Below are 23,576 nucleotides of genomic sequence, written 5' to 3'. Positions count from 1 at the left end.
TGTACCTAACCCTGGAGAATAATCTTCAGTGTCTAAGTATAACATGGCTGTTAGCTGAGGTCATAATAAAGTTGTCCCATGATAATGTATTTCATAATCTGCCAAGTGTGTTTTATTTTTTCTTTGAAATGTTGGCTACTGGTGCAAGTGGATTTGCCAGATGACATGCACAAAAAGCTCTGGTACAGTGCCCTATGACTTATGCAAAAAAAATCAGGACCTCTTTCCATAACCTAATGAGTATTTTGTCTTAAATCTTCCCAGATGGTCTCTTTAAAACATCAGTGGTGCCTTCTGATTACCCAAGCCATCTGGAGTAGCCAACAGCTGCACACAAGGCAGGTGCAAACAGATTGGAATGAGCTAGAGTTCAAACACACATGTAATTTTTACCATTTAACTGGGACAAAGCACTAAAATCATTTTCAAGTATATTATCAGAATAGATAATAAAGGTTCTGCTTGTTTATAAATCATGTAATGCTGTGAAACTATGTCTCTTTCCTCTTCTTGGCCTATATAACATATTAGGGATACACTACAGTCTTCTTTCTCACAGAATAGGGGTGTTAGTGCATTTTGCTCATAGTCTTTGTTCCAGTGAGCAAGAACATTTACTATTCCAAAGTAAAACCAGTATGTCAAAGAAATTAACACACTGTACTCTACTTACACTTACTGTGTATAATTTCCCTACTTGGAATACTCTCTTCAGTAATGGAATCTAGTATTTTCAATATGATAGTCAATAATGCTTCTTTTTTTTTTCTCTTTGTAGAGAAGCTCTTGAGATATTAAAATATATAATGATATTATGTAGTGAGTTCATGGTAAAGAGTGTAGCTTTAAGGAAATTTTGCTTGTAAGGGTGAAATCTTTGGCACTGCTGCTACAATCTTGTATAACTATTTACTACGAGTACAGTAGCTGTACAGTTTAATAGCCCTAAAATGGTACGCTGGGCATACAAGCTTTGAAGTTTCGAGATGATTCACAGTGCCGTACTTATTTTATGGCTTCATGAACCGAGGAGATAAACATTTTGGCACTGAATTTTTTATTTCAAAGCTACAGAAGTTGCTATTTTCTTAAGATATTGTTTTCTTATTTGACCTTCTAAACTGTTCTGTTTGTTAAATTAGGAACAATGTGTAAAGAAGCCAACAATAGCCACAATTTTACATTCTGCTTTACAAACACCAAAGCTTTGCAGAGAAAATGTGAGCTTGTTGTGGAAGGAAAGCTGTTCTGTGCATGATAGTGTGTTAATAACCTTACGTATCTTTGGGTGCAGGATGAATTTTTAACTGTAGTTCTTTTGGTAATATTTATGCTTAGCTTTAAAAAGTAATCACCTGCAGTTGCTGTAATAGTTTTTAATAAAACTTCCAAAGTATCAACTGTATTGTCTCTTCTCCTTTGGCTAGATCTTTTTTTTTAATAAGAGTGTCTGCCTGTCAGTTACTTTATTCTGGCAGTGGTACCTAGCTCAGACTTCACAGAGAAAAACAGAGGAAGCAATTAGATCTGCAAGTAAATGCAAAATGATGGGAAGCACCCAGATATTACATTAAAGCTGACTCTTGCTAGTTTCATTTCTGTGAAATTTCAATTTCTTACCATGAATGTAAGAAATGAGAATCAATGAATAAAGCAATCACTCATCATATTATCAGCATTCAAATTTAAACACCAGACTGAGACAGGTGACATGGAATAACATGATTATGAGAGGCGCTAAAGTTAAAATATTTAATATAAAATAAAAGCTTTCCGTCACTGTTTTCCTGGTCTTGTAAGCGCCTTTGTTGTTTGTGTCTGTACAAAGTTTAAAACAACACAAAACAAAAGCTATATTTCTCCTCAATCTTCTGCATGCTGTTTGAGACAAATCTCCTCATGCAAGTAAATTGTGTTTGTTTTTAGTATTTGTAGAATTGCCTTTTAGTGCTTTTGAAGTGGTGAGGTATATTTCTTCCTGTAGAGAAATTTAAAGTAGAAAAATGGACCATACAGTGTGGCATAGTGGTTTGCAGGTAAAACAGTCAAGGAAAGAAGCTGATTGTAAAAAACTGCAAGAATTTTGAGAGAATTATATGTATGGGAGGCTTATGTCAAGAGGGAAAAAAATAAAGCCAAGAAAAATTCAGCAGAAGTGTTCAAAAAAGAACATAGACTTTGTCCATAGGTATATGTGGGATCAGAGATATAAATAACCGTGCATTGAATATTTGATACAATAATAAACTGGAAGGCAATATTGTGAGGAAAAACATAAAGTGATTTCTTGCAGCAAAATTAAAAAGCAAATCAGGCTTTGAATAACAGCAATGTTATTGGGAAATTTATGAAACATATCCTAAAGCATTGGTATTGAAACTCTAGGGAGCCCCTGGGAAGGCAGAATGGATATGCTGGCATCAGGGCTGGGATTAGCAAACTGACCAGCACCACAGAGGCTCCAGCTGGGATAAAAAATATAGTGCACAAACAATAGAATGAAAAGAAGAAGATACTGGGAACTCGCCTGCTGTGCCTCTAGTTATTTCAGCAGCTCATCCCCAAGTCTCTTACTCATTTCTAGGGCCCCTGGCAGAAGGTGGTGACTTATTCGGGAGCTCTTTGAAGCTGAGAGGCCTGTTTGTTATCTATTCCCCTGCCACAACAAGAGACTTGTACTGTTGTCTGCTCTTCCTGTACCATTTGCCCTTTGGAGTGGTCGGCTTAGAGCCTTCTGCCTCAGGGAAGTGTTCAAGAGCATGTTTGTGCAGGGGCATTTTATTTGTATAACTTGTATTTTCAAAGAGGAAAAACAGTGAAGTTGTTTGAGAATCACTGTCCTTGCTTGTCTTTTTGCTGTTAAGGTTTCCAGGAGGTTGAATAGTTGCCTGTTAACACCATTAGTTACCTTTTTTCTCTATCATATTTTCTATTTCCAAAATGTATCACATGGAGTTACAGTTAGATTGAATTTATGAAATTGTTTTCAAAACTTGCTAATGTTACCCTTCAGGCTTGCAAAGGGGAAGTTAAAAGCACTTCTGTGTGCAGTCTCTAGATCATGACTAGACCAGCCACTGGGCATAAATGCGTCCTAGGCCCTGTCTTCACACCCTGCAAGAGTCTTTGGAAAATGAGGTGGGGAGACACTGTGCAAGTAATGGGTGAGCAGGGGTAGGCGCAGTTGTAGGCAAGACTCTGCAGAAATGTGAAGAGGAGGATGGACTTGTGAGGCGGGTAACCAGGTTGCAGAGCATTAGGATTAGTAAAACCCCATGTCCTAGTGAAATAGTTGTATGTGTGCAAGTAAAAAGAATTACTATTTGCTTCCTATCTAAGGTATGCTCAGTGTTGCAATCAGCATCCTCTTACTGCTGTGTAGATCACTGTGAAGTTCACACTGAAGAGACAGAAATGTTATAGAGACAGGAACATTGAATGGCTAAGGAAACCTCTGCTCAGGACTGCAGTTAAATCAACATTCTTCTTTGGCCATTTAGGGAGTGCTTCAGCAGGCTGTCCACTTCCCAAGGACCTCCATCCAAATGCTTGCCTTGATTGGATTTGAAGCATGTGCCTTCAAGACCTCTTTCTTCTCTCCTGACATCTACCTTCCTTGTTGTTTTAAGTTCTAGGAGTATAAGTAAGATTTAATAACTCATGTCCCTAATCAGAAGGAAGGGGAATCTTTGAATATGATTAGGTTTCCTGGTGGGTTTTCTGATATATGTCTTTAAACTTATATTTCCTATTTTTGATTAGTTTTACTAGATTTTTTTATGAACTCCCAAAGTTAATTCTGCAATTTCCCAATTTTTAATTTGTCCGGAAAGAGAATGAGACTCTGAAGAATGTCATGCATTGGTGATATTATGCAACTTCCCCAATCTGCTTACTTCCCTTTCTAAGAAGGTTGTGCGGCTTACCTCACTGTAACTGAGTGCTCTACCTTATGTGTGAGGTGGTGCTTGTCTAAAAGCATAGTAAATGTCAATAATTCTTTCATTCTTTCATTTTATAAGTGCAGTAAAATAGAAAGTGTTATAAAAATAGCAAATGTCATCTCACGGGGTAGTTAATTTGCAGAGAGATGACTTTGCCAAAAACCATTGAACAGGGCATGTTAGTTAACCCTCCAGCCCCCTGGAATTTACAGGAGCTGTAATCAGCTACAAGCTTATAAAGAGATACAGAATGAAGGTAGCTGCCTTTTACTTATCTTGTGTAATTATAATTATTGTTCTCTGTACAAAGGTCTAAAAACTGCTTGTGGCCCTGGCCCTTCTTCCACCGCAATGAAATTCTACTAAGATGGAGGTGTGAAATATGCCATAAAAGTTCACCTCTTATTTCCTCTCTGAGGAAGTACATGAAGTACCTCTCTGAAGTTTAGGTAAAATATACCTAACAAAGTGTTTGCATGACATTTATTGAAAAAGAATCTTAGTATTGTACATATTGTATCTTTGTAGATAACTTGCTTATGTGCAAAGCCAATTTAGAATCAGGGCCTAGAGAGCCATTACAAGGCTACTCAGCTTTTGAACTTTCCAGGATAAAAAAAATATTGAATTCTCGAATGTTGGCACTTCAGGAGGTACTGATGCCCTGTAAGTAGCCCTGTTTTACTTTTTGTTGTATAGTTACACATGAGAAATAACACACAACAGATAAATAGGAGCTTACATAATAAAAACCTTTGTATTAGGGTACATTGGTCATTCAATAATTTGGTAATAAACATCTAGGATGAAATGGTTGATCTTGGCAAGTGAAGAGGCAAAAAAGAGGCATCTGCAGTAATAATTTTTAATATTTTAGCCAAAATCTTAAGGAAATGAAATATATTTTTTTGAAATAAAATATTACAGTTTATCCACTTACGAAAACATTTCCTTATATTTTTCTTTAGCTGATAAGTCATTTACACTCTTGGAATAACATATCTGACTTAGAGTCTTTAGCTATGCTGAACCCTAGAGCTTTCCAAGAAACCCTCATTAATTTCCACTCTAAGTAAACAGTAAGTAATGATCCTTCCTGATTTATTTATTTCTTAAAATAATTTACAAAAAGAATACACAATTGTTGAAAAGCACTGATGCGATATGTATGTGCATGCGCACATACCCATTGTTTCTTGTTCACATAATTCACATAAATTGGTACTTTTACTTGAGGTTTAATAACTTTGGCCTAATTCTTTCAGTTTCTTTCCAGTGCTACATTTCTGAGCACAACAAGCTGTAATTCCAGTCTTTGAGGTTATTTTGTTATTTTCTGCTCTAATTTTCTGTTCAAGAGAATCATTTAGTAAAATCTCATGTTAGACATACAGTGTTTTTTTTTTTAAGATACTTAAAAATAACTAGGAAAGATTTATTGTACAATTCTTCTAGATAGGCTCTTGCCCTGTCATTCCTGATACATCACTACAGTAGTACATTATATGACACATCTGTTACACAGTTCATTTATTTTCTCTGATTATCTATCCAGGAAATGGGCTGTGTGTAATGAGTATGTTGTTTTGTCTGTGTTTTAGTTATGGACTGCTGCGAATTTTGGCTAGTGAAAGCAAGTTGAAGTATATCCCAGGCTGGAATGGGTTATTAGAAGTCTGTGGCTGCCTTGTTCCTGTAGCAGTTCATTCTAAGCTAAGAAAATATTGTCTCTTGTCGTCCTTATAGATAATTTGGTTGCTTCTAAGACATGTAGCTGTCCACCACAGTCCTCAGTAGGGAGATGTAGGTAAATTATTTATGACTTTAGCAAGAGCATAGGTGTAGATCTAAAGGCTCTTGTGCCCCTTGAGTGAAGAAGTCCTAGAATCAGGAAAGGTAAGTTAAGATTTTGTATTGGACTGCCAAGGAATAAAGTTAGAATATAAGTGTAAGGAAATCTACAGTTCAAAGTTTTACCTAGACTTTAAATGAATTGTGATAAGTCCCCTGTTAAATTATGCTTTGGAGCATTTGAGGTGTTTTAGGAAATTCAAGAAATCTCATTGTATTTGATTCATAAAGATAGAGAGTGTGGAATACTAGGTTAATTATAAATTTTCCAACGAATATTAGATCTTATCAACAGCTTGCTAATAAAGTTCCTTCTACAACAGCTGCTGTCCTTCAGAAAACTGGCTTCCCATTGAGGATGGCTACATAGGCAGCTGACAAGTGAGCCAAGTGTTTACTGATACACTGAAGAGTCTAATTGTGAATGTTCATTATACTAGAAAAAAATGACCAGAATATAGCCAAAATATGCATGCTAATATTGTCATGCTAGTATATGTATAGTATTACTGAGTAGGTCTGGCCTATTTCAAAAATCCCCTTTGAGTACTACTGAACTAATATTTCTTAAGTGTTTCACATCAACTTATAGCACATGCTTTGGGGGTCTACAGACACTGATGGGAAAAAAGAAAAAAAAAACCCTTACTGCAAATTAAAATCCATAGCTCCTTAGAATGTTGGATTGGCCTTTTATGCCCCTAGAATATTGCATGTTTTATCTCTGCTGATTTAAGTATGTTTAGACATATGTTAGACAAATCATGACATGCATGTTAGACAAGCACTTCCATGGCAGCTTCAACAGCTCTAAACCTGGCTGCAACAGTCCAGTCCCCTCACACCCAAATGCTGTTACTTCTCTTTGGCATCATTAGAATTATGCTAGTGCAACTGTGATGAGCTCTGGAGCGGAGATGATCTGCAAAAAGCCCCACAAAACAGCAATATGCCTTACTGCGTGATCAAAGAAGTATGCATGAATGTACAACCCAAGAAAGAGGAGATGAAAATGGGATTGCAGGTACATCAGCTGCTTTGAAGAGACACTTTGGCTGTGGTTTCTGTCTATGGCAGTGCAACTGAAGTGGTTCCTGCCCTTCTGCTGCCCCCTGAGGTGCTATGGTAGAAGTATTTGGATAGCTGCATAGGTAGCAGGATGCAGGAGTTCATCAAGATTAAAAATAAACTGCTCTTTTTGAGTCACCTGTAACTCGGGTTAGTTCCCCAATCGAGTTCACCACCAAGAAGTTGAGCAGGTTGAAATGAGAGGCTAGAATAGAAATGAGCTGACAGGGAAGATGAGGGTGCTGGAAAAAGAAATATTCATGTATCTGTATTCTTAACAGTAAAATACAACAGTAACTTGGTATTTTTCAGATTTAATTTTACTTTATTTCTACAGAGAGGTCTTTTCTAATTTCTCCTATATAAAAGGCAAGAATCTTCTACTTACTACCCCATTTACAGTCTTATACTACTTGCTGAAGTACCTCTCCTGCTTTGCATACTCCCATTTGCTCTGTAGTTTGTTCTGAAATATTATGTCAGAGGCAGGAGGGGCTGGGAGAGCTGAGGGGAGAGGCAGCAGTGTAATTTTCCCATTGCGCCTAGTTTTGAAAGGCTGGAGAAGAGTCTAAACTGTTTTATTAAAAGGCACTCTAGTTCTTAGAGGGTCATATTTGCTAGGTTTGCCTCCATTCCTGAACTGCAAGAGACTGCACAGAAATACTGGCTTCTCATTTGCCTGGGCTGTTTGGAGGATACAGGAAGCCTGTGGTTTAATGTGCTGTAGTTATTTTACAGAAGTTGTTCTTCTGTCTTTGTCTTCTAAGAAAATGTCAAATTCTGGGAGTTCTCTGAGTTAAACTGGTTCTGTATGGGTGGTAGATAGTGACCCGAATCCATATAGGCATGTGGCAAAAACTTTGAATAGTGACTGACTTCTACTCTTCTTCTGCAAGGCAGATTTTTGCAAGTTCTATGGAAAAGTAAAGCTGTAGTATATATTATTTAGTGATGCTGGAATAAGCTACCAGTATTAATGGGTTAATGTCTTGCACATGTTAAAAGCTGTATGCACAAGCAGGTTTTAAATTGGCAGAAAAGAGCCGTCAGTGAAAACTTAGCATATTTATCAATGCCTCTTGTGACTTCATTTTTTTCCCCTTAGTATTCATGTGACTACATAAATATGGAGAATCTTTGCCTCTGATGTGAATACCAAACGCACATTTTTTTCCAAGCATACGTATAGGATTATATTGTTTTGTGCTGGGCCTTCTGGGAAGAATGTTGACTTACCTTTGTGAAACCCTAGTTTTGCTTCTGTCTCTGCCAATGTCTCCCTCTGTTAAATTTGTGCAACTCACAATATGCCAGTTTATCCATGCCTAAACAGCTATTACAGTACTGAATCTGTTGCTTGGGAGTGCTGTGAAACATGCTAACCCACTTATTCTGAAACAAAAAGAAACCATAGTCTTTGCCTGCAGGTATAAATATGAATTAAATCTGTTATGTTTTTATTATGCTTTTTTTGTGCTCATTTTCTGTCTCATCAATATGCTTCTCTTAACCACAAGTTCTCTTACTTCTTCCAGAAATTTTAAATGGTGCTTTATCCAGATGTTATGCAAGCTTTTCTTGAGAAGTGGTCTTTGATGCCCCTGCTTAGGTATCTCTAAGAAAAACTGAATTATGTCCAAACCTGAAATAATGTAATATGGTAAAATACGTAATTTATTTGACATCTGTTCTATTTCTCAGTCTGTTTCTTCTCTATTTTCATGCCTTTGTTCCACTCTAAGATTTTTTTTTTTTTTTAAGGAGCCATTTCTAATCAAGTGTCTGAGAAAGATCTGAATGTGACACTGCCTGGCAATATAAATACATTTCTCTTTACCATCTGACTTGATCAGGCAGATCAGCCATAGCACTCTTTTCTTTAAAGTCCAGATGAGCCTTTTTTTACGTTCTTTATCGCTAGTAAGCCTTCTGAAAGATTTTGGTAGAAGTCTATCTTTGCAATCTGGTGTATTCAGGTCTGCTCTTCTTCAGCTGACAGTGAATAATTGTTACCAGCTTTCCTAGGAGATACTTTATTTACAAGTAATGTTGTGGAATAACTTTAAATGCTGATTTTTAGTAGGTGGCAGATAGAGTGGTATTAGCTTGTTGGTAACTGCTCTGAAATAATTCAATAGCAGGATGTCAGAAGAGTCTTAGCTCTTCCCTGGCTCTCTGATATAATTCTGATGGGATGATCACTTCCCTCTTAACAAACTGGCAACCTGACAGTGTGCCTCTTGGCTCCCAATTCTCTAAGAGGATTAAGTGTAACTGACTCGTAGGGGTAGGACTATGTCTAAGCATGTTTGTATGAGCTTATAAACATATATTGGCTGTAGATGTATGTAATAGTTCCAACCATAAAAAACTTCTGGATAGCATGAAATGCAGGCAACATTATTTGGGCAGCAATCATGAAAATTGCTGCCTCAGGTATCTTGCACAAAACACAATTCTTCTTCTGAGGACAGTCTGGAAAAGCCTTTGATATATTAATCAAGTCTTGAGGGTCAATACGGTGAAGCTATTCATAAGATGTTCTATTGCTCTGTATCTAAACTGTGTGGAAAGGTTCTACCACCTAATCCAAGCTAACAGTTTTATTTTCATCTGAGAAGAATCTGTCAAATTCATGCTCCATGCACTGATGAAAGATAGGAGAAAAACAGAATAAATCAAACATTCTATGTAAATGGGGAAGATGAAAGTTACCAATTTTTATTGTTTGAAAAAAATGCTTTATAATTACAAGAATAACTTTCTGATTTTTAAGTTATACTTTTTCCACCCTATTTTTCCTTTCTTTTTCTTCTCTAATTTCTGCTGTTTTACTTATTTGAAGATATTACTCTAATTTTTTTAATGTAATGGAATTTGATGCAACTTTCCAGTCCTGACACAGGATGATAAATAAGGTTTATAGGTCCAGTTAGTTTGGATGAACTTGTACACTGTTCCAAAGCTTTTCCAGATGTCTCCATCAGAGCTGTGTGAATAATTAATTTCTTTGTTTCCTGGCAGTTCCAAACAATAAAAAAGAATTATTTTAGCTTAATACAAATTCACATTTTAAAGCTTTTTGAGAGCTAATGGCTGTTTCAGGTGAAAAGAAACATTTTATTTAATAGAAAAGAATACATTTAATTAAGATTTTGAATGTTTAGCTGCACACAGATTCATAGGACAATTGGAACTGGAAGGCACCTCTGAAGATCATCTTGTCCAACGTCCCTTGCTCGAGCAGGGTCAGCTACAGCAGACTGCCCAGGGCCATGTCACTCGTTTAAGATCAGAACAAGAGAGCTTTGCAAAAAAGGGCCTAGCTTTAGTAGAAGTGGAGATACCTTGCACCATCTCAAGGAGGAATAGATGCCTGATGAGAAAGCTGATAGGAACACTTTGCGTCCACTTATAGCATCTACCTAGCCTCTTGGATTATTCTTTTATTTTGTGGAAGTTGACATATTTTCTAGATCATTTGTAAGTTGCCAGCCTGTCACTTTCCTGCATAAAAATATTCTGTCTGAGGACTTCCAACGCACTCTAGCTTCAGCATATGTTTCAGAGGCACTATAGGAGCTTGAGTACAAGGAGGTGATTCTCCAAGTGCAATATCTGTGTTTTGTATAACTGCATATGGCTGGTGCAGGCAACATGAATTTCCTTAGATTGTCTGAAGTTTGTCAGATGCTGAAATTTGCTGTGATTTTGTTATCCATTGAAGAATAGTGTGCTACAAAAGGGGCTTAAGTGAATGATGTGTTTTCTGGGAACATGTGGCTTGCTAACTTATTAGGTTTCCCTGGACAAGAAAATGAATATAAACGGTCAGACACATTCCAGTGTCTTGCTTTCCCTGTAATGTATTCCTCTGCTCTGTCATTCTGTGACACTCCCACACAGCTGCTAAAATGCTCTTCTTGTTGTAGTGGTTAAAGGAAATTGCTGCCATTAATTTTGCTGTCTTTTTTCTCTTTGATGTGTCATTACAATTTCTTGGATAATTTTTCAGAGATTGGGTTCTGTTCAAAACCAGTTGTGTAGGGGTGAAAAGAATAGGACGGGAAATAAACATCTGAACCCTACTTATATATGCTTATGTTTGTGTTCTCATATTGGTACAAGCCAATGCAATGGATAGGAAACCATAGGTATATGTACATAGTTTATGTTGCTCACATAGATGTGTAATAGTCAGAAGTAGGACTTCTCCAAAAGTGAACACTCTGAAGAAGTAAAATGGATGCAGGTGCCTTAGTCCAGCTAGTTTTATTTCCTAATGATTATAAAGAATGACCAGACCATGAACTCTGAGGTTATGCTTCATTTCTTGGGTACAGCACGTTGTGTTCTGAGCAGTTTCTATTTGTAGTCTTGAAGCAGTTTTAACCTTCAAGTTCACTATAGGCTTGACAGTTTTTCCTTCTTTTCCTTGGGCTGCAAAATAATCCACTTTACTGCTAGTTCCAGATGCTGATTTGGAATTAATATTAATTGTTTTAGCGGTAAGATCCTGGGATGAAATAAACTGTGGAGCAGAAAACTTAGTGTTTTGTTCAATGCAATATATGAATGAGGGAGGAGGATAAAGAGGAATTCCTAACTCTAACATGTAAAAGTTGTTAAAGACAAAAATGTGCTAAAATCAAAACTGATGTTTCTCACGCTTTCACGTATAGATGGAGATAGAAGTTGAAATGAAAAAAAAAAGTCATAGTAGAGTGAAAAAATGCCCAGAAATAATCAAAAATACAAACCCAAGACATTAGAGACTGGAAAACAGTAGGGTTACCGACCAATAGTTTCAGCAAACAATTGATTCTATAATATAAATAATGGCAGTATAAAAGAATGGCTGAAATTGATAATAGAGTATGTTACATTGTAGAGTAAAATTACTAAATCATATCTCTTACCAGAAATGTATGTTCTTAAATGTGTGACGATAATCTTTAGGTCTTTCCTGTAGCTCTTCAACAGATCTCCAGACTGAACAAAGGAGATATTTTTATCTCTAATGTAAGCAGAGAAACTGAGATGTGGGGAATTAAAAGGGAGCCATCTATGGCAGATTAGATCTCCAGCCACTTTTTAAGTTGGAATTTTATTCACTTGCCACCCCTATCTTGTCACCTATACAATATTAGAATATGCAAGACATCTGCACTGCCTCTGAGGTTTTTCAAAGCCCCCGTATGCTTGCTCCAGCAAGGACCAGTCTCCTGGAGCAGCATGCAATGCTTATGTGAGCTTGCTCTCAGCAAGCCTGCACCCCACCAGCCAAAGCAAAACACCTTTGCCAACACCGGGGTTCATAAAATTACTGCAAGCATGTACTGGAGGTGCAGCCGATAAAAGCTGGACAAAGCAAATAGAAAGTTTTGCAGACTGATTTTTGATTTTAAAATTCTTCCCCGAAAACTGTGTTTTGAACCATCCATTTGAAATCTTATGGATGACACACCAAAACCTGTGAAAGGGTCTACCTCAGGGTCCTTCGCTTTTTCTCTCTCCAGTGATTATATGCTTTCTTAAACAACTGATGAGTGATTGCTTAAAGACTGTTTTTAATCAAATGATTGTTCTTAACAGACACAAAACCATTACTTTTTCATTGATTTAGATTGTTATTGGAACACAAGACTTTTATTTTAATAAGGTGATCACTAGAATGCTGAAACCTTTACTCTCAGTTGGTAAAGCCAAACACACAAAAAAATCCATATCATGCTAGACTTGAACTTAAAGCTCACAGCAAAGGGTTCTGTCAGAGGCACATGTCAGAACATTGCTACTCCCTAGCTGCCCGTTGCTGTCCCTTCATGTTCTTCCTGTCGTGTTATTTCCAGCAGTTGAATGAACAGTTAAACCAAAAAAATAGACCAGGAAAGCAACAGCCCATGTGGGGAGAGAAGGGGAAGAACGAGGTGGAGAGGACAGCCTATATTTATGAGCATGTCTTTTGTGTTCATAAAAGTCAAGCAAGAATGCGTGGTCAGCACGGCTAATGATTTTAGCTGGGTCTGTTATTGATGGAAAGCAGTTTGCATAACAGCGACCTCTGAAAAATTATAAATTCACATAAACTTAACCCTAATTGCAACTGGCCTGAATATTGGTGTAAATTTAGAGTAATGGAACTAGGTGTTGCTGAGACAATAAAGCAAAATGAGATATAATACTTTTTCCTGTGTATTTTAGGTTGCAACCTTATAAGTTGTGCATGGTATCCTCCTTCACCTCTGTAGTAACAGACTCAGAGAACTTACTTGAAATGGAAAGCCTGAGTATAGGGCTGGTAGTCTGCTCCTGCACTTAAAGTTGTTGGGAACAACTTCAGGGATCTCATTCTCTTTATGTAGGCAGTGCCTTGTGTGTTTTATTGGCAAGCCTGAGCTCCCCGAGAAAAAGCATAGCTCTTAGTGATGAAGGCACCATAAAGTTGTATCTTACTTTTGCCAAAATCTAGCCTGAGTCTCTGACTTCTGGATTGCAATCCACGGATGAGTGATAATTATCATGCTTTAAATAAAGACTGACATAATGCTGCAGAAAATTGTCATTTAATTGTGGAAGTCATTTTGCTTTGCTCTTTTGAGATGCATGTTTCTTTCAGAAAAAATATACATACATATCCCTTTTTGCTTTATAACAATAAACTTTCACTAGCAAATTGGCAGGCAGCCTTCGTATATTCATGTGTGTGTTAAAACCAGGAAAGAATCGATGCTTATTTAGTTCTTTGCATCCAGCTTTTCTGCTCACATTTTCTCCCAGATCTTATTTGTTGAGGCTTTCTTTTCTTTTCTCTTTGAGGCAAGTTTAGTTGCTTTTGGCTGTATCCTTTTTACAGACTAGCAAGAGGCTTCTGCATCCCAAAGATTTTGTGGCTGAAAGGATTAGAGAGTGTGCTAAGAGCTTGCCACATCTCTGTCCTAATCCTGGCTCCTCCTGGACAAGGCACTTAACCTCTCTGTGCTCTATCTGTAAAATGCATTTAATAATGCTTAATGGCTTTACTGCCCTTTGAAAATGTAAAGTGCTATGTGAGTGCTGATTACATTTATTATGTTCCCTGATGAAAGGCCTCAACGTATTTGTGTTAACTGGTACTGGTAATGTACTTTCTGGAATATTCTTTTGTTAAACAAGCAAAACAGTTGCAAAATAAAAAGGGGGTTTTAGTCAAGTCAGACATACTGACACATGCAATGAAAATCAGGAAATTGGATTTGTAGGGTATGTCAGTGCCACATTTTAGCCGTAGGCTAGAGCTACATTTCAATACAAGCTGTCTTCTCTCCAAACTATTTTGGTGCATGGGAGAGAAAGTGGAGGAGAAATCTTCAGCTTTGGACACATGGCCAGGTCATCCATCAGCTTAGGATGAATTTTCCCAGGCAATCAAATCCTATAGAGATTGTTTGGCTGGAGTTCACCACCCATTGAATTCCCAAGAGCAGTTCCAGCTCCAACTGGGAGTCAGCACATGGGGTGGCTGTTCACGTGTCCCCACTAGGCCAGCACAGGGACCATATCCCCAGGACGACTCCAACCATCTTAGTACTGAGTTGGAGACCTCTGACATTTTTTTTGTGAGAGAAGACTGCATTATTTCATATAAATGTAGCAAGGTTAGTCCAGAGAAGATAATGTATGTCTAACCAGTGGCAATTTCCTTTCATTGCCACATAATTGCTTTTGTGGCCCTAAATCTAGGTTGCACTTTGTGCAAAGTATTGGCCTTGAGTAAGTTAACCTCTACTTGGATAGTTATCATCACAAGCTTGTTTAGGTGCAGGAAGTTTGGTGTAGGACAGTATTTATGGCATGTGAAGTACGCAGGATATGTTTGCAAACCATAGTCTAGAGTGCTGTGCATCGGAAGGAGGAGGGAGACATTTCTTCCCTGAAGTAGGCATTAGCTATTTGAACCCGGAGTGCGTTCAGGTGCTTTTTCTTCTCTTAATCCAGAGAAGATATGGACTTCACAGGCTAAAAAAAGATATGTGCTTCTTGTGAAAGTAAGAAGTATTGATCAAGCTGGTAATACTTGACACATTTCTGCAACTGAAAAATGGTTGGAACAGTTCTCCTTCATCTGAAAAACGGATTTTGGAATTGTCACAGTGCAGCTTTTAGGTGGAAACATAATTGACCAGCTCCTAGAAATGGTTTTTGAAATAAAAGCAAAAAATGTGACCCCCTATGACATTCACAACTGAGATTATGTTTATGGCTGTAAATGGAAACTGTTATTTTTCAGAAGGAGAACCAGTAGAGGTTACAATGGCAAATGTAAAATAATTGCTTTAAATGATTAAGAGTAGTTAAGAACTGATGCTCTTCTTTCTGATCTCATCTCCTTTCAATTTTGAAGACCTGTTTAGTATTAGAGAGTTCATAAATTTGGATTTGTATGCTGCTATATTGTAACCATACTGGCAGTGAAAAGAGAGAAAACTGAACGAAAGAGTAGAGAAAGCATTTAGAGTCTCTTACAAATGTGCCATTTCCTGTTCAGACTTTTCTATCAGGGACTTAGCAAATTGTGGATAATTTTTTTCTGAACTCACAGAAACAAACTGAAAGAATGAGAATATATAATTATTAACCAAAAAAAGTCCAAAATATTGGATTTTAGAAATTATTGATCTTCAGTCCTCAAAACAGGACTTGATTTAAAATATTGGAGCTGTGTCAGCAGTTAGGCCAGTATGTCCATTTCATTCTTCTGATATACTGAGGAGGGAGAAATTAACAGCAAGTATTTCTAGTTATTTTGATGTTGAGATCTGTGTAAAAAAACTAGGAACAAGTAGCATTACAGAAATAGGCCTGGGAATAATGACAGCCCTGGAAAATGGAATATAGTGTTAGTGATTCCCTGATGGACCTGTCCTTGGACTCTGGTTGGGTGCCTTGCTGCAGGTGCGTACAGACAAATCTATAGGCAAGAAGTAAGCTTTAGCCACTTTGCTTGATGAAGAGTTTTTTAGCTGAGGGTTAGGGCATGATCAGTCCAAGTGACCCATGCAGACTTGGACAGAAATGTTGTCTTATGCCCACACACATAAATCCATGTGGTGGCCCGTCTCTGTTCAGAATGGAGAGGAGGGCAGTAACCCTCAGCCACACATCATCCCTGCTACAGCCAACCCGGGTTTCGTGTCTTCATCAAAGTGGTTTCTCATACGAGTTATTGATCGTTTTGTGATAGAACAACTTAGGAGAAATAGATGCTGTTTTCCCTTTGCTGGATGTTTCTTGAGAGTGGAATTTGTTGTAGGAAATATTTCTCTGTTTTCCTGTTTCATCTATTTAGACATTTTGTGTCTATATAAACCTATCTGAATTTGGTTGTTTTACTGAATGGTTACTAGCTATTATGTAGCAGCATTAACCATTAATTTCTCACAGTCTTTGCCAACCTAATTAGAATTTTATTCCAAATGTGGACTAGTATATGACCATTGCATAGCTGGGAGACTGTGTTGGATTATAAACAATAGCCTTTTTGCAGTAATTGCTGTTGATTTTCAAAGCCTTGTATCAAGATAGAACAAGATAGTTGTTAATGTAGGCAATTTTAAGATACACAGTGTAGAATGTTCTGATGTCTGAAAGATGTTTCTGTATAGTATACCTCATGTAATTTTTATTATGGAAGATACCATAAAATTCCTGTTGCTGTCAGATTAAATGTTTTAGACAAGCAAAAGTCATTAAAACAACAGCAACAGCAAACAAACAAACAAAAAAGCTGCTTTGGAAACTGATAGGTGTGCTTACTCTGTTCAAAAATATCCATAAGTTATCTGGAAAAAAAAAATGAATACTATTAGGTTAACTAAGGGGTTGAAGGAACATGACAGACTGGAACATTGCACAGTCCTTGTCTCATGACCTCTGAAAGAATATAGTTGAAAGGGAAAATACTCAGAGAAGAACAATATGTATGTTCAAAGGTGAAAGGGATAATTTTCATCCAAGGAATGACTGAAAATACATACTAAAACTGTTCTATTTGGAAAAGATTGACAGGAATGTGATAAAAATCAATAAAATCCTGAGGAGATGACAGCATTAGGGACTGATGGTATCTTCCAATAAAATGATTAGGGTCATTGAAAGACTCTAAGAGATTTTTCAGAACAAACAACGGGAGGTGATTATTTTCACAGTGTTAACATAAGGTGTGAAACTTTTGCCAGCGGACATTATTGCCAGAGTCTGTGAAAAATAAGAAATGAATGAAAAGTCCACTGGGGTTCAAAAAGCAGCTCGACAAACTTGGACGAAAAAGGTTAAGGAATATTAAGTACAGAAAGATCATCTCTGGCTACAGAAGTCCCTGAGTTGTAAATCATTGGAGTCTAAGAAAACTATTTTGCCATAAGCATCCGATATGCTGAATGGGCTTTTGTTACTACTTTTAAAACTTTTTACTGCTTTGTTTCATTTTCCTTCAAAGCAGCTGGAGAGCAAGAATCATCCTTCCTGGTACAATGTTGCTTGTTCTTTTGCAAAAATGAGATAAAATGTATACTTCGGCTACCATTATAGTAATTACAAAGTATGGCAAAAAAAAGTAGATAGTATTCTAATTGGATCAGATAAAAAAAAAAGATTTCTTTATGACTTTGTGAAAGAAGAATATGTTGAGAAATAGATGCTTTATACCTGCATCCTAACAGTATCAGTAGAAGCTGTGAAATGATGGCAATTAAATGATCCCCAGATGATGGTGACAGTGGAGGAAATATTTTCTGTTTGCAGGGTGAAGTCTGTAATAATGCTTGGGTATTGTGTCTAAGAGAATGTTTATTACTAAAAAGTTGTATTGAATGAAATACAAAGCTACTCACCAGGTCAAAGTCATTAAGTTACAAACTTACTAGTTTCAAAATATTTGTTTGGTAAAATATGGCATCTCTCTATGTCTATATATCTATATAGATGGTCATACAATTTTGGATTCCCAAGATTTACTTCACTTCTAGAGAATAAAGTGTTGTTGCTGAAGTAGGAATTCCCATAGTCTTTCCTACATGGCTCTACTGCTGCTTTAGGGCATCTTATTTTCTGGTAGAGAGCGAGCTGTATCATGTTGTCACTGATATGGCAAATGCTGCTGCTTTATGCTAGAAGCATTTAGATTAAAAAGGTTAATGAATTTGCTTTAAATATTACTGTTTTGTTTTCTACACTAAGATCATAAACTTAATTGCCATCTACCCTTACCTGAGATATGTGCATGTCCTGTTTTTTCAGAAGTTCAGATGTTTATACAAGAGCTTTTGGAAGAATCACTGGGTTCTATATTAACAGTCACTCAAACATACCTTTTTTTAGAATCGCTATATGAAATACAGATGGTCTAGCCATGCCTTTTAAACCACAAGTGCCTCGCTCCTGTCAGGTGCATGATGTGCAATGGCATAAAGGTAGTCTAAGGCATCACAAGGATCACAAATCCTTGTGATTTTCAGTCACACAGAGATTTTGATATCTTATAAGGTCAGTCTGTTACATGAAATCAAGTGTAGGTGCAGTCATAAGATGCAGTTAATTTATCAGCAGTGAAGTGAGAGTTTTTCTTTTCCTTAGAGCACAATAACTGAAAATTTAGAATCCCAAAATACTTTTTCTTTCAAAACTTGCTAGCATTAAAAAACACTGATGCATTGCACATCTAAACATAATTTTAACTGCATTAAAATGCAACAAGTTCTAAGTAACTAATGATTAATTCATTATTTAATTTAACCTCCTGTAGCATTAATCTGAATTAACTTGCTTGGACAAGAGTATGTCTTAAAAATAGCAATTAAATCTTGATTAACATTTCTAATCATGGTTAACTCATGGCACTATAGTATGCTGCTTGGATAATAGCTTTCTTGGTGGTTAGTGTTTGCCCTTCATTTCTAATCCAACTTGGTGTTGTTCTGCCACAATCATTGTAATACATTTTCTTATTTAGATGGTTATAAATTGCAGTAATGTAATCCCTACAACCAATTTGCCTTCAAAAAGAGTAAATAAATCCTGGATATTCTTCACTAGAGAGCATGTTTTTTAAGGCTATAGTCATTTTGATGTTTCTCCATCATACTCTCCAATTTAACATCCTCCTTCTTGAAGGGTAGCTGCCAGACTCAGGTAACACACAGGAAATTTAACTTTCTTACTCACTTGAAGTTTCCATGGATTTTTTATGAAGAAACACATTATCTTTATAGATGCAGCTTCCTCCTAAGAGCTTTGTCCACATAATTTCTGAGATCTTTTAAGAGCTACTGCTGTTATATCTTCTATATATGACAGATATTCATTATTTTAAATGCATGTCTTGATGTTTTTCATTGTGAATTTAGCCAGGGATCAAGGTTGTTTCTGTTTTTAACCTGATTTTGCATTAGTTTCCTACATGTCTCCTGATTTTTCTTCTCCCATAACATCTTTAAAAATGTTATATAAGATGAAGAAGTGAGCTGTTTGGGATTTCTCTAGAAACATATCAGTTCAAGGGGGATTATCATTACTCTTTTACCATTGCATACTGAGACCTGTCCTCCAAAATATTCTAATTCACTTTTTTATATTCCAGTGTTATTATCAAATGCCATGAATTGCCAAATCAAGTGACTCTCAGAATCCTGCCTTATGAAAACTAATACTTTCATCAGCTAAACTTATAATATATCTAAAACGCCATTGAGTTAATTTGATAAGGTTTTCTATAACTTGCAGATGATCTTCATTATTATATTTAAACCTGTATTAATCAAGGCTTGTGTTAACTGTTCTATAACCCACACTACATGTGGGTTATAGAACCCACATGTTCACATGTTGGCTGTGAGATCGTTTGATCTTTTAAAATACTGCCACACTATTAAATTGAATTACATGAAGAAAGGGGTCAAATTTTGCATATTGAAGAAATATGGTCAAGTATTTTTTGAGTCCTGTGAAATTTGTTAGTTTCTGCTATAGCACATAACCATTGCCCTCCATGGGAAGGGTAGCAACATTTCACTGCATATTGATGTTATTCCTCTATTTCTTATGTTTTGCAAAACTCTGGGGGAAAGGGCCACTGAAAAGTAAGAAGTAATTGAATGTGCACAGTGTTTGAAAATAAACCCGTGGCTTTCGTTGTTCTTGCATTTATGCTGAATCTAGACTTGAGAAATGACTCTGTCTTTACAGTACTGCCAAATGTTTGGGCACCCAGCGTATTGTAGAATGAACAGAGTTTTACAGTAAAGTGAATTAGCACAATTGCAACAAACTCAGTTTTTCTGCAGCAAAGAAAACATTCCACAGTAGAACAGTGTGCAATCATGTGAAATGATGGCAATATAACTGACTTCTAATGCCCTGAATGCAAGCGTCAAATACCACCCAGGGACTGTGCGATACCACACAGGGGACTGGTGTGGTGCTTGTCAGTCATAGAGTAAAACTCCATCTTGTGATGTGTTGTCTTGAGAAAGTGTGACCAGACTTAATAGGAAACAGAATGATTATTGTTTGTTCTCCATGTATGTGAATAGCAGAGTTTTTTTGCCCATTCCCTTCTTAATTCGGTAATTAGATAACATGCTTGAAAGTTAACAACATTGTTGGCTTAAGTTCCAGTTCTATTGTTTCAGGTTGTTTGGTGACTCAGGAAAATATCATTCTGTCTGTGTGAAGTCTGAAAATCATGTTTGAGTTTAATATTAAAGGAAAAATATATGGGGGGAAAAAAAGAAAACTCCATTTTTTTGGTGATAGCTCCACTTTCAGAAAAAAAAAAACACATAATGCAGCTGTTTAAATCCACTCCTAGCAGTTGATATGTGAGCTTTATTTCAGATATATTAGAGCTGTTTATTTTTTGAGAGATTCTTTATGAGTGGACTGACTAGCTCTCAAATATTTTCGTTAAAAATTCTCTGTTTTGCAATACAGAAATATTTTCTATTGTTTCTGTGAACTTTTTTTGTTCTTCCTCTTTGTTATTTCAAAAATGTATTTTAGAGCATAGCAGTTACCTTTATAAACACATGCTTTACTCCCATCCTGCCCACTGATACTACTCCAGAGTATGTCAAGTTCATTATTTGAAACTGAATTCTAGTGAGAACATTGCACAAAAGCAAATCAGCGCCCTTTACCCTGGTGGTAGTTTACCCTGTACCTTTTATCGTGAAGACTGATATGAATTAATTGCAACTTAAAAAAATATTAAATTGAGACCAAGATCAATAATAGCCATACCACTGCTATATAATAAAAGGATATTTTTTTGTTTTGTTTTGAGGGAACTTCTGCATATTTTATTCTTAACAAGTTCATGCAACTAGAGAATACTTCATGCTAAGGTCTAATAACCTGTGTTATGTAGTCCCAAAGACTTTCAGGCTTTGGACACTCAGTATTCGCACTGAAAGTAGTGTTCATAAAAAGTAAGATTCAGACAATTATATAATTTTCTCCATGACATAAACACAGGAACGACAGTGTCATTATGCTCTCTTGTCTACCTCCATGATTATTCTCACATTTGTCTTTAAATACTGCTGTAAACCATGTCCTCATTTTGGATCCATTCTTTTTAGTGCTGTTTAAACATACACACGAAGAGGGCAGCTTTTTCCTTCAAATCCAATATAAATACAATCAAATGACTCATCAATGAGTTCCAACTGTGCTGTGATCTGCATTTGCTTGCTGATTTATTTGAAATAATGTATTGGCCTCTCTTTAACCCAGATGCAGCACTTGCAATAGACTGAATGTTCCAGAGCCGGTAAAATTATATTTCAACAGAAAACTGTTCTGGGATTAGCTGATTAGAGTGATCATTGTGTTTATAGGAGCTGTTTTCCCATTTTGCCTTCATCTTGTCCCAGGCAACCCAGGAGTAGAGCAGGTTGCTGCTCCTTCCTGCAGTGTGGCTGCTTCCCAGGCCTGGCAAGGGAGCTGCTGTGCTGCGTCTGCCCCTGTTCTGGAGGCAGGATGCACCACTGGAAAGTGGTGCTTGCGCTGTAGGATGGAGCCACACTGCACCTAAATTAAAACAAACAAACAAACAAACAAAAAAACTCAAGCAGACGATGCAGAGAGGGCAAATGTCTGTTTTATTGCTTTTTATTTTGGATTATCCAGCTCAAAGTTTTTAACCTGATTCTTTAAACAATTTCGTTATGCTTGCAAAACTGAGGTGTGTTTACTCTGTCTCCTACTTGGTCTTTCAGGGTTTGTGGATTTAACACTCCATGATCAGGTCCATCTACTGGAATGTGCCTGGTTAGAGATACTGATGATCGGCTTAGTTTGGCGCTCCATGGAACACCCGGGGAAGCTTTTATTTGCACCTAACCTCTTACTGGACAGGTCAGTGTGTATATTGTTGTTAATTTTTTAAGTTAAATTTATTTCTACTGCACCCAAAGTATGACACCTCACTAATATTTCAGCTTGGCATTCTGTCATAATTTAAGAAGGATTAAAATAATTGGGACTAGAAAAGGTTCTCTCAAACCCCAGACATGCTCTAGAATGTTATTCTGGTAATGTAGTAGATGCAGAAACCTTCTGAAAGTCACCTGATGCTGAAAGTGCTTTCTTTCAAAGGCAGCAGAAAGTTCTTCTTCTAATATGTACAGTTTGTTGCAAAACTAAGAGGGATAAACTCCTGAATCCTAATCACTTTATTTCAGATAATTATTTCTGCTTACCTAAATCCTCTCATGTAGTCCAAGTTAAACTTGATTGATCCAAGCAGACAGCCAAAATTACAGGACAAAATCCCAATGGAGTCTAGGCAGAGTTCTGTTCATTTGCAGAGAAGACATAAGGTTCTCTTTTCCTGAACGCCATAGTCAAATGTGTAAATGTTACCTGCTTGCTGTCCTAAGACTCTTCTATCTTGCCTTGTTAAGCAGCTGTAGGTGTTTCTAAGTGAGAGATGGAAAAATAGGTGTCTGTCATATAATAATATCTTGGATTTTAGCTGGCAGTCTTTTCATGAATAAAAGTGAAAGGGCTTTAAAGATGTGTTCTAGCTAACTGAGTGTATACAAAAAAATGCTCTTTTTTGAGTCATGAAAAATTGCAGCCCTGAGACAAGTGTAAAAAAAAATAAAAAGTGAATGAGATAGTCAACAAAAGACTGTGGCAAGTGCTTAAGTTGTAGATATTCTAGCTCCTGGTAGCACTACTCTGTTGAAGGTTACTACCCACAGAACAGAGTTGTCAGGAGGGAGCTTGTGTGTGGGTATTAATCACTTCCATGAAGAGGGTATCTTGGTTAAAACTGTGGATCGAGGAAGATCTGAGCTAAGGAACTAGAATATGTGGTGAATCAGCAAAGACCTGGGTGTGCCTCCTGCTCTATCTGTCCTGCCTTCGGAGGGACAAGAAACCAGAGCAGAGGTTGGGAACAAAGTCATAGGTAGTTCCTTCAGCTCCTGCAGACATTTCAGAGGTTAAGGATGCAAAATTCTTATTAGCAGAAGAACCAATTCTCTTCTACTATTGCTGACATCAATGTTATAGTAAGTAATATCACAATTGGGCTTTTAAATTCCTTTTAAATCTACTTCACTGCTTCATTAAGCTCCAGAAATATATGACAAAATATCTAATGGGTTACTAACTATATTCTGTTGCTATGCATTTTGAGCAGCGCTGCTCTGTTAAATGTAGGAA

At 36.9% G+C, this 23,576-nt stretch overlaps 1 protein-coding gene across 1 annotated transcript in view; it reads left to right on the top strand.

Annotated features, from left to right (window-relative positions):
- The window catches only part of ESR1 (estrogen receptor 1), a 110,115-nt gene that overhangs the window by 68,062 nt on the left and 18,477 nt on the right, over positions 1-23,576 (top strand). Inside the window, exon 5 of the mRNA XM_010215716.2 lies at positions 22,121-22,259. Coding sequence (XP_010214018.2) covers positions 22,121-22,259 — 139 coding nt within the window. The remainder of the gene's footprint in view (positions 1-22,120; positions 22,260-23,576) is intronic.

This window comes from Tinamus guttatus, unplaced genomic scaffold (assembly GCF_059628265.1).
Source record: "Tinamus guttatus ecotype Peru unplaced genomic scaffold, ASM5962826v1 Tinamus_guttatus_pri_ptg000716l, whole genome shotgun sequence".
NCBI classification, from domain to species: domain Eukaryota; kingdom Metazoa; phylum Chordata; class Aves; order Tinamiformes; family Tinamidae; genus Tinamus; species Tinamus guttatus.
The sequence above is the reverse complement of the archived record's forward strand: the minus strand, read 5'-3'. Positions and strand labels throughout refer to the sequence as shown.